This window comes from Syngnathus acus, chromosome 24 (assembly GCF_901709675.1).
Source record: "Syngnathus acus chromosome 24, fSynAcu1.2, whole genome shotgun sequence".
NCBI lineage: Eukaryota > Metazoa > Chordata > Actinopteri > Syngnathiformes > Syngnathidae > Syngnathus > Syngnathus acus.
The window spans coordinates 5,380,632-5,392,236 of NC_051108.1; the positions used below are offsets into that span (position 1 = coordinate 5,380,632).

Genomic DNA, 11,605 nt, shown 5'->3' on the forward strand with positions numbered 1-11,605 from the left:
GTGAACTTCACACAATAAATATACTCAGATGCAACGCGATTTACATGGCTTGCATCCATGTTCTTATTTAGGCTAATTTAGCATTTTAAACATTTTAAAAAATATACTGTATTGTTCTTCTACCCAGAAAAATAATCTGTTTTTATTTTATATCTTTTTTTCCTGTTGGTCAGTAAAGGATAGTGTTGAGTCAATGGGAGACTTCAACTTACTGTGTACCAAAATTTCAGATTGCATAACATGGCGGTGATGCCTCGTAGCAAATGTTATATAATAATATTGAGTGTTATGTAATGTCATCATCAGTAGTTGCTTGTGGGTCAGAAGGGTCAAGAGCTGGCCGCACTTGTGAGCTTTTTTTTTTTTAATCATTCTGTTTTCATCAGATATTTTGAAAGTTTTTTTTGTAAGGTATGGAAGTTTTTACTATGCATTCTGGCCTTGATTATGGTTTGAGTCTATGGATTATTGAATTTGAATTCACGTGTATTGTCACTTTTATTTTTTATTTTTTATTTTCCTTCATCCAGGCAGCTCCAGGAGCTGCAGCGACAGAAAGAGGTGGATAAAGAACGCCAGGAACGCGAATGTCAAGAACGTGAACGTCAGGAACGAGAGCGCCTGGAGCGAGAGATGCAAGAGCGGGAACGTCAGGAACACGAACGTCAAGAACGAGAGCGTCAGGAACGGGAGCTTCGAGAAAGGGAGGCGCAGGCCGAGAGGGAGCGACTAGAGCGTGAACGTCAGGAGCAGCAGGAGCGCGCCGAGCGTGAGCGGATGGAGAGGGAGAAGGTGGAGAGAGAGCGGCAGGAGAAGGAGCAGCAAGAGCAGTTGGACAGAGATCAGCAAGACTGGGAAAGAGGGAGACGCATCTCTAATGCTGGTGAGTGATGCACCTTGCTTTTAGCTTACCGTAATGATATTAATATTTTCCCTAATCCTTTTCGATTTGAAGTTCTTTGCATGGCAGCTTTTATGCGTCTGTTCACTAGTAAATCTTCACTAACCCCTAAGTCCACGTCGTGGTATATAGAACTGCAATCTAGTATATTTTCTACGATAAATCAGTTAATATCTGCTCATTTACAATTTGCTCAAGATTGATCATATTGAGAGGTGATGACACTCGCCAGCGGCATGGATAAAGTGCCAATATTGGGCTTTTAATGTTTTCTTTGAATATGGTTTTACATAATACAGTCCATAGTTTGTTTTAGTTTCTCACTTGTTATGAAGTCGATGCACAATTTGACTTCGCGGGCTACATCAAATGATGTGACGGGCCTTATCTGGCCCACGGGCCTTGGGTTTGACATGAAGGGCTTAGATGACCCTTGTGGTTTTTGCAGTTTCAGGTAGCAAAGTACACCACAGTGGTTAATAAAAGTACTATTTCAAATGATTGAATATTCAGAACTTTTAAGTACAGTAATCCCTCGTTTATCGCGGATAATTGGTTCCAAAAACCACCCCCGATAAGTGAAATCCGCGAAGTACGGTCACCAACAAGAAGTGCTGGGCAGGCTAACGAGTTAGCGGAAAGATGCTAATTTGTGATTGTGCTAACACGTGAAAACGGACTTGTAAAGGAACATTTGGAGCAATACTACATTGTCCTAAAGGTTAGACACATGTTTCCTCAATTTAGAAGTTTTATTTTGACTTTTAAATGTTTTTTTTAATTTGGACAAAAAATCCGCAATGTAGTGAAGCCGCAATAAACGAAACGCGAAGTAGCAAAGGATCACTGTATTAAAAATGACACAGTGAGTGGATTACAGTGGAGCTGCAGGAACTACTACAGCGCTGACCCAGTGCCCATAACTGCTGACGAAATTGGTCAGCGAATGATTTGCCATAAGAAGAGAATTTCAATTCACTACTGGGTCAGATAGGATGGCATCTTTTTGGAACGCTTGATTGCAATGTTCACCCTATTAGCATATGCACGCATGGCCACACATGAAGGCTGACACAGTTCAGCGGTGTTACTCACAAGCTAAAAATACATCAGGGAAAATGCTGGTAAGACCCTCGGGGGTGTTTGTGTGTTAGTAGGAATGCTTGCAAAAGCCTTTAGATAAGGGGGTGGAGTGAGGATGCAAAGTTACACTGTTTTTTACAGGTTATAGTCTAATATGGTTTGCTATTTACTACTTGGTTCCTAACTTTATCACGCTTCAGTTTTGATCATGTGTTGTGCACGAAGTAGATGAGGTATTCCATTATCGACCATTTTCTTTCACCGATTGCTTTAGTCCAGAAAGGTCAGACATCATCATTTACAATGATTTGAATACTTATTTAGTGCACATTTGTAAATGTGGTTAGAGTATATAAATGAAAATGTGAGGTAAACATACCATCTTTTTATTTCCTTGAAGAGATATTTTTGACAAAAGTTGTCGGAAGAGTCAACATTAATATTCCATTTGTGAAATATGAGTTTAACAACATTTTTATCTGTCTCAGGGGGCGGCCATTTTGTTTCAGAAAACTGGTGAGCTGTCATGAGTTGTAACCTAAGACTTGGCAAATGTAATATCATTTTCAGTCAACAGCAAATTGCAAAATGGCCGCCCCCTGAGATGGATAACAGGTAGATCTTGCCTGTTGAATTCATATTTCAGAGCATAACAATTGACGATGAGGAAGTAATGTGTGTGTGCGTGGAGTAGAAGTCATAATGACCACTGAATCTAGTCAGCGAGGATAAAACGGTGAATGTAGCTAGGTATGAGATGTCGGAGCATTTAGCTGGGAGAAAGGTGGAATGGAAAAGGGTTGACAGTAAATTAAGTTTGTTTGTGTCACTCGGCTTGGCTTGTTTGTCTTTGTGCTCTTAAGAAATCTATCAAAGCTTTATTTACTCTGTTTTCTACAACACTATCTCAGCATCTGTCCACTAACAAAGCTGCATCACCTCAGCTAAATGAAATTACATTAAATAACCTGGAATCAAACTGTGGTTTAGCTGTGCCCTTTTTTTTCTTGCTTCACCTGCTCCATTCTCTTCCCCCCCTACCCCCCACACCCTCCTTCCATCTCTCTCTCCTGACCTGTCGTCCTTCTGTTGTGTGCACGATGGCTGCCTCCTTCCTGCGTCGGTGCCTTCCCTTCTGTTCTGTCTGAATTGTCCATCACCATGTATTATCCGTGCAACTAGCATTCGAAAGCACGCTGTACAGCCCCACCCCTCAGGAGTATAGCAGGACATCATCCACACCGACATCTCCATCCACACTGACCTATCCAGCTGCGGGGGCCCTTTTATCCTCTTCCGCAACACCCCCCACACCACCTTTGAGGCACTCGGCCTCCCGTTTTGCCACCTCGCTCGGCTCTGCCTTCCACCCGGTCCTTCCCCACTACGCCACCGTCCCAAGGAGACAGCAGGCGTTTGCCCAAGCACCACCCCCGCCTCCCGCCCCAGTCCCCAACCCTGCCAACGCGCCCAAGTCTGTGGTGTGTTCAGCATACAACTTCACTCCCTTACCGCCGTCACCCCCGGTCATGATAAGCAGTCCGCCGGGGAAGGCCGCTGGCCCACGACCACTCATCCCCATCGCGGCCCCATCCCCACTCACCCAGAAGCCTCCTTCACCATCTCCCAATGGCCCGCCTATGTTTCCCGCACCTTCCCCGGTCACCATTTTACCACACAGCCAGCCTATGGGCATCGCCTGCCCGACCCCTCCGCTTCCGCCCACCCCGCCACCATTCGCCTCTCCAGCAGCAGCCCATTCTTCTTCGTGCGTCTCGTCTCCCCCCTCCTCATCCCATGCTCCTGGTTTGCCCTCTCCCTCCACAGCGCCCTCTGCTGCTGCAGTTGCTTCCGCTGAGCACCTCACTCTCCCTCTGGGCTTGGGCCCAACGGGGCCAGGGGATTCAGACGCAAGCCACGAAACTCACCAACTGCGTTCAGGGTCCTCAGATCAGCCCCAGGGTAAGGCTTCTAGTCCACTTTCTACCGCCTTTCTGTCTTTCACTGCCTTTGACTCACACACTAACAATAATAATTCATCCTGATCTCTAACGTTTCACCATTCTTTCTGGAAAATGATCGTATGTGACTATTATCTTGTTCCGAAGTGACTTTTTCCATACCGGACCTCTATGTAGAGCCATCGCTGCTGTCTTTCTTCGTTGTCAGTCTTGTCAAGAGCTCCTTGTGTGTCTGTGTCTGCTTAAAAGTAAAGATCCAGCTTGTTGAAAGTTCACAGAAAGTGCAACGTGTCTGGTCTTTGAGCATCATAACTGTCATCGTTGCAAAATACAAATCACTTCTACCCTTTTTTTTTTTGTTCTCGACATCTGTTCGGTCAATATACTGCCCTGTACAGTTTGTCCTCCTACGAATTATATAAACTCTAAACGAGTTAAATGTGCTATTACAAACAATTCTTTGTAATAAAACTGATGGTAGTTCGATAATTATCTTATGTAATTATATAACATTTTACAAAAAAATGTAAAAGTTTGTCTGGCTTTTGTTTATGACGAAAGATGAGATGAGATTGGACATTTTATGTGTTGGAGTGATGAAATATTGATCTTACTCTTCATATCGAACAGTACTGCCTGCATTACTACAACTAACATTTGGAATTGACACACTAACATGACATGTAGAATAAAGTATTAAATTCTGTCTTGCATGACACCCCTAAATGATTAAATAATTTTTTTTGCACCCCCATGTGTATTGTTTTGACATGCTTAAGCATATAAACAGTGCTTAAAACGTATGGTTCAATGTAGACTAAAGGTCAACAGTTTGTTCCTTAAGCTCTCCTCTTTGTTTCTCCTCCCCCATCTTACCCACGAACAGACATTGTGCAGCCTGTGGGGTTGACCACACCAACCCCTCCCCCACCTCCACCCTTGCCACCCGGCTCTACTGTGACATCTGTGGCCGCCACCCCGGCCGCTACCCCAACCACACCGTCCGGACACCCACCCCCACCGCCGCCTCCTCCTCTGCCTCCTACATTGACCCCGGCTGTGACCCCTTCTTCCCCGCCCGGACCTCCTCCTCCTCCTCTCGGGGGCTTGACACCGCCCCCGGCACCTCCTCTTCCCCCTGGCCTCTTCTCTCCTGCGGATGAGCGCCCTGTCTCAGGCCTGGCTGCCGCCATCGCAGGAGCTAAACTTCGCAAAGTGTCAAGGGTGAGCACTAGTTCACAACAATTACCGTATTTTCCGCACTCTAAGGCGCACCGGATTATAAGGCGCACCTTCAATGAATGGCCCATTTTAAAACTTTGTCCAGATATAAGATATATACATTTGGCCCGCGGGCCGGACTTTGGACACACCTGCTGTAGTGGCTCAATATTGGTCCATATATAAGGCGCACCTGATTATAAGGCGCACTGTTGGCTTTTGAGAAAATTGGAGGTTTTTAGGTGCGCCTTATAGTGCGGAAAATACGGTAGTATGTATTTATTCATGTATTGTGTAGGCCATAGGTGTCAAACCCAAGGCTGTTTTTGTATGTATTTTGTTTCTAGAGTGATGATGCAGGGGCAGCTCTGGCAGCAGCCTTGTTGGGAACTGCGGGGGCCAAATCGGAGTCCAGAGGCAATGGCCCTCTACCTGGAGGAGGTGGGCTCATGGAGGAGATGAGCGCCTTATTGGCTAGAAGGTACGACAAGAATTGTTTTTATAATTCCAAATTTGTTTTATGCTTTGGGTCAATTGTGTGTTTGTGGCATTGTATTGGAAATAACAAATGAAAGAAACCATCTTGTCTTTTATAGAAGAAGAATTGCTGAGAAGGGGTCTTCACCTGAACCCGACCAGAAATCGGTAAGTCTAATCATACTATATTTTTCCAATTGTATGCTATGACTTTGTGTGGATCATCTGACTCTCTTCTCTGTTCATCAGGAGGAGAATGAAATAACAACGACCCCTAAAGTGTCAGCATGTAGCACGCCAGGTGAGAGTCCAACAGGCTCTCTCTCTCTCTCTCTCAAATAATATGTTAATTGGTTCTGTTTTTTTCATACAGACATGCCCAGAAAGCCATGGGAAAGAACAAACAATACTATGAATGGTAGCAAGTCACCAGTTATTGGAAGGTACTGTATCCCTCCTAGCATTCACTTGATTCTAATAATTCCTTTATACTCAAGCAAATATCTATTTTTCCCCAGTCTTTTTCTGTTTAAGTAGATATGGTATAAAAAAAAATGCTTCAGAACCTGAATAAATAAGTCCCTTTTAGTCCAATGGCATGTTGGGGTTTCCCGGTGCTTGCTAACATCACTAAAGCTTATGTTGGCTTAATGCGCTCATGTCATGAGATGACACAATGAGGCAAATTATCTGAGGTTCATTTTTCTTTTTTTTGAATTTTTGTTTTTTGACCCCCCCCCTTGCAGTATGCAAAAGCAAAAAGGACAGGATTTTTTATTTTGACTACATAATGCTGCCCCAGACATGGTTGCGGACACACAGGTAGATACGAAGGTGTTCTTTGTTAAGCCAGTGTCTCTGCTGCTCACACAGACGAGATTCTCCGTGGAGAAATCCCATGGCAGCAGACTCCGCCAACAGGTAGACTGAGGACCTGTGAGCGTTTGAGAACCTTTTTTTTTTTTTTCTTAAAAGTCCTTCCCCTGTTTTGTCATGGAATTGGTATTAATGGAAAACAGTTAATACTTTTATACAAGCATTTGGAATGAATTCGGATTTATTTGTGGTTACATGACCAAACTACAGTGCAGCTCTGCTCATCAGTTGTTTGAAAAATGACATTGTGTGCATTGTTTCTAATCCACTGCCAGTGTGATGTAGATTTTCTTTGCATGCTGCTCTGCTTGCTTCCCTCTCAACTGAAAACAGGGAAATCCATATGTGCGTCACATACTTCTGCACACCCTTCCCTCTAAATATAGAGCAACGCCCAGTGGAATGTAGACTGCACAGTAATTATCATTGTACGGCCCAGCAGGCATTCAGAGATAAGGGCTCGTCATTATGTATTAGTGCACGCCTGTGTGCATGTACAATTTGTGTGTTTGTAAGTATAAACTTCAACATTGGAACCATTATTTTTTTATTTTGATTTGAAAAAGATTTAATATTTATAAGTGATGATGCGGTGGCAATGTTGTAAATTCTAGCCAATCAAAATGCATGGAAGCTTTCACAAGGGTGAAAAATAAATTTTTGGAAGCAAGACAAAGCCTGCCCAACATGTGCCTCCAATCAATAGAAATACACATACTATTGTGTTTTACAATAATACTTAATCGTATATATTTTCATATGTACCTGTGAATGAAATAGTGACGCTGCAGTAAAAAATGCGTGAGCGCCTTTCAATATCTAGAACCCCCATTTTTTTGTGTTGTTTTTCCCACATCCACTTTTTGTAGCACACCATCTTTTTATGGATTTTTTTTTTTTTGCAGTGGAGTTCTGGTCAAATTCGGAAGCATCGCCCAGCGTACAATGGCCCCTTATTAATTATTGATTATTTATTTTTTTATTAGTTATTTATTATTATGGTATCGCAGATGGATATTCTGTGAATTATTTTGGGAGACTATTTTGATAGGAATGTTTAGACGAGGCAACAATTTGTTTTTCTTTCCTGCCAAGGTCTGTTGAAATAGTGTCACATTAGATGCACTAATTTAATGGCCTAATTTAATGTGACATTTATTATACTAAGTACACACTGCTAATTTGATTTACATACAAATACTGTGCTGATTTTTGACCTCCTTGTTTCTATCCTAGTTGAGGTCTCTGTTTAGTTTAACTCTGCCATACTTCTCTTTCAGACCTAAATCTACTCCAACACCTACCGCATCCTTAAGTGCCAACGGAGTGCCAACAGAAGCTGTTGACTATGACAGATTGAAACAGGTTAGCGAACTGAAGGTTCATGATAATTCAGGAATATCCCATTAGTGTTTGACATTGATCACACTTGGAGTTTATGGAAATGCAAATGGCTTCTGTTTTGTCCCTGTAGGACATTATGGATGAGATGAGGAAAGAGCTGTCGAAGCTAAAAGAAGAACTCATTGATGGTAAATTGTGCTTTTACTTTGTAAATAAAGTGTTGCAATTTTATTTTATATCAGGAGGGCAGGAGAACTTTTTTTTTTTTTTTTAAGGCAAAGCACTCATTTTTATATTGTTCTTCGTGTCTCCAGCAATCAGGGAGGAACTGGGCAGGTCCAGTACAGCATAGATGATCCATATTCCCACTTCTACAAATCCAATTCTACATAAACCCAACTCGGGTCACTCTAAGACTACAGTAGACAGTACGACCGCCCAGAACAAGATATCCACCTAGTAGCGATGATGACAATGAAGAAAGCAACCACGAATACCTGAGAGAGTACCTGAGGCAGAGCAGCATCATCCTGAGTGATGTTTAACTCTCATAGATGGAACTCCTCCTTCTCCTCACACTTTCCTCAACCCTCCCGCTGAGGGCATCGCACCCTGGAGGACTCAGCAGTCTGAAAGAAAAGCGCATGTCTTTATGCAAAAAAAAAAAAGAAGTGTCGATTTTTATCCTTAAATGAGAAAATGTACGGAAAAAAAAAAAGAACTTTTCAAAGATACTGTAAAGTTCATTTGGTGCGGAAGTGAATCAGAAATCATTCTGGTGATTTTTCTATCAAAAGGCATGTTTTATGACGAAACAGGAAAAAAGTAGGGATGGAAAATCTCCCTCCCACCCCTCTTCCCATAATGCCATAGCAGTAGCATGCGTGGGAGTAAATGAACAAGTGCGAATGAATGCGAATGGGGCGATCCGCCACTGCTGGACGCCGTCAAGCTCGTCTTCCTCAAATGGCTATTTTAACCTAAATATGTACAAAAGAGAGAAGAAATTATTTAGCAAACCATGTATCTGTTTCGAGCCTATTGATCAAAGGCCATATCAAGTAGCTTCATGATCATCATAGTCAGGTTACATCTTTTCTTTCTGTTGCTTGGTGAGGGAAGCTGCATGTCAGATAGCAGCCATGATAGCTTTCTAGCTAGCAAAAAGTGCTATTTTGCTAACACATGCTAGTCAAGCATGGACACTGTAGATGGACTTTTTGTTTAATATTTTTTTTCCTTTATAAAGGGGTAATAAAAAAAAAATCTGCCAAGAAAATTCATTCACTCCCACAAGTTAATTACAAGCAATAAGTGTAGCATCTATTGTAAAGCCCCTTCAATTATGTTTCTGTATGGCCTATCAGAGCTCGCTTTGGAAAGGAAATTACTGTGTGGTTTGTTTGCTAACTGAAAAGCATGATTTCATGGATCTCTCTGTAACATCCTGTCATATTGTATCCTTTGTGTCATAATGATCTGTTATTTTTAATTTTTTCCACAAAATTAGAGTGCATAATCTTGTGTGGGGTGTCTTCAAAGATGTCAATGTGCCATTCAGTCTTTTCACCTGTGCTTGCATTATTTTATTTGCCTTAAAGTAAAAAAAAAAATAAAAATCAGACTTCATTTTTATTTTCACTCCAAGCTTATATTTGAGGAATTAATGTGAGATCCAAAGCCATGGTCCAAAATAGCTTATGAAAATGTTTTAGTCAACAAGCATTCAATTTAATTCTTACAAGTCTGTGAAAAATAATTTAGAGTAGATGTTCAACAAATTGCACAACACGGTTGCAAAACTTCCCAAGAAATTATTAGGCGATGCAATATACATGACGTACAGCTAAAATATAAATTTGTCACACAATGGGGAAAGATAGTGAGTTTTTATTTGTTGAATTGGTATCTTTTAGCTGTAGGTGACAAAAGACTGGACAATGTGGTGTTAATGGATATTTATATACTTTTTTTTTTTACATCCAAAATAACACAGTTTATAGCCAATGTCCGAAATTTTACTTGCGAAAATATTTCCTCAAAAATGTCTGATAACATCAGAAATATGAGTAATAAACCAACTGTAATGTTATCATTTTAATTTGTTTTTTAACATTTGTGTCATTATTTTAGTTTAGTCTTGGAATAATTTGGTCTTAATTTGGATATGGAAACATGCAACAATTTGTTTGAGGGTTTGGAGTGGAACATTTAAAATCAATCAGCATCACAGAAATGATCTTTTTACGCACCCTATCCTTCCAAAACATACAGGTGTGAATTCTATTCGAATACATCATCCTCAGTTTCATTATAAACATACAACCAAGATTCTAATGCACTTTAGTACAAAGCAAGACACACTCAAACACAACTGCAGTGTGGCTATATTTCACCAAAGGACTCAACAATCAATCAATTAAGTCACCTTGCTTATTTTTCAATCATCCTCGTCAGGAGAATTTTAATAACAGAATCATATCTTAAATGCATCGTAAAAATCCACTTTTTGGACTAGTTAAATGATACAATCTTTCTGTTGAATCCATGTGGTTTGTGCCTTGTTCCGAAGTTGCATTTAATAGATGACTAGTAATAATATTTGTCCATTAAATACATATGTTGTGTATTTCTATAGTGTATATTTTCCATTGAGGAGAGAGTTTAATGACCTTGGTACTGTTCCTCACGAGGAAACATCTGTGCAACAAGATCTGCTTAGTTGTTTCCACTAAGTTGAGGCTTTTTATTTCTTACCGCTATGAAGTACAATCAAATGTCGGCCTATGAGGATTAAGGGGAGATTTTAATATTTTGTTGCCAGTCAAATGTGTTAAAAAAAAATTGCTTTTTTTGCCTAATTTGGAATTGGGATTAGGAATGCCTCTGTCCATACGGTGTTGTCAGTTTGATCATGCAAACACTTGTTTGGTTATAATGTGAGGGAAAGAAATTGTAGAGTTTTGAAAGAACTTTTGAAAGCTTGAAGCCACAGCATGTTTCAAAAGTTGTGTTTCCAGACTTTTTCTTCTAACATCCACATTGTGTACTATACTGTGTTCATGTTAGTCTTTTCTTACATGCTAACATTTTGTTTCGTTTGAGCAAGTTAAATAAAATTGCAATACAAGACATGAAAGTCATTTTTTGTCCATTTGTCATTATTATACATAATTATTACCATTCATTTTAATCTGTGGTTCTGCGTGTAGTGTGTGTCCCCCTTTTTTTTGTTTTCCTGTTATTTTGCAACCAAATGATTGGCCAACACTTGCTCTTCTACATTTGTAGTCTTACAGCACTTGAAAAATTTCATTTTGAATTGCTTCCCCGGTGCGAGTACATCTGAGCCACAGCGTCCTACATTCAACCTCAGCAAAGAACAGGAAGAGGAAGAGCATACAACACCCAAAATGAAATTGCACAAAGTGTGAAGTTTCTACAGGCTTCTTTAATGTCCTTGACACTACTCAGACATATTTGTTTTAATTATGTCATAAAATCAAGATAATGTTGAGTGTTATTATAACTGGCGGAGGATTCTAGCAACACAATAAAAATGATTGACAAAATGACTCATTTAAAAATACTCGAACACAACTTGTTAATCATTCATGAGTGTTAAAATTGTCGGATTAAAAGGTTAAAGTTCAATTTATTGCCATCTGTAATGCATGCCTTCGGCAGTAATGAAAGTCAGTGCAAGTATGAAAGGAAGCTTCCTGAGGTTTATTGGTTGTTG

General features: G+C 40.6%; 1 protein-coding gene across 11 annotated transcripts in view; it reads left to right on the forward strand.

Moving 5' to 3' along the window:
- The window catches only part of enah (ENAH actin regulator), a 49,417-nt gene extending 38,411 nt beyond the window's left edge, over nucleotides 1-11,006 (forward strand). For 7 of the 11 annotated variants that reach the window (XM_037244070.1, XM_037244068.1, XM_037244069.1 and 4 more), the window contains 11 exons: nucleotides 531-883; nucleotides 3,167-3,946; nucleotides 4,832-5,169; nucleotides 5,514-5,647; nucleotides 5,763-5,811; nucleotides 5,893-5,944; nucleotides 6,017-6,086; nucleotides 6,517-6,564; nucleotides 7,800-7,884; nucleotides 7,994-8,051; nucleotides 8,178-11,006. In XM_037244070.1, coding sequence (XP_037099965.1) covers nucleotides 531-883; nucleotides 3,167-3,946; nucleotides 4,832-5,169; nucleotides 5,514-5,647; nucleotides 5,763-5,811; nucleotides 5,893-5,944; nucleotides 6,017-6,086; nucleotides 6,517-6,564; nucleotides 7,800-7,884; nucleotides 7,994-8,051; nucleotides 8,178-8,215 — 2,005 coding nt within the window. In that variant the 3' untranslated portion in view covers nucleotides 8,216-11,006. The remainder of the gene's footprint in view (nucleotides 1-530; nucleotides 884-3,166; nucleotides 3,947-4,831; nucleotides 5,170-5,513; nucleotides 5,648-5,762; nucleotides 5,812-5,892; nucleotides 5,945-6,016; nucleotides 6,087-6,516; nucleotides 6,565-7,799; nucleotides 7,885-7,993; nucleotides 8,052-8,177) is intronic. The other 4 variants (XM_037244074.1, XM_037244066.1, XM_037244075.1 and 1 more) reach the window with 4 other exon arrangements.
- Nucleotides 11,007-11,605: the final 599 nt, after the last annotated feature.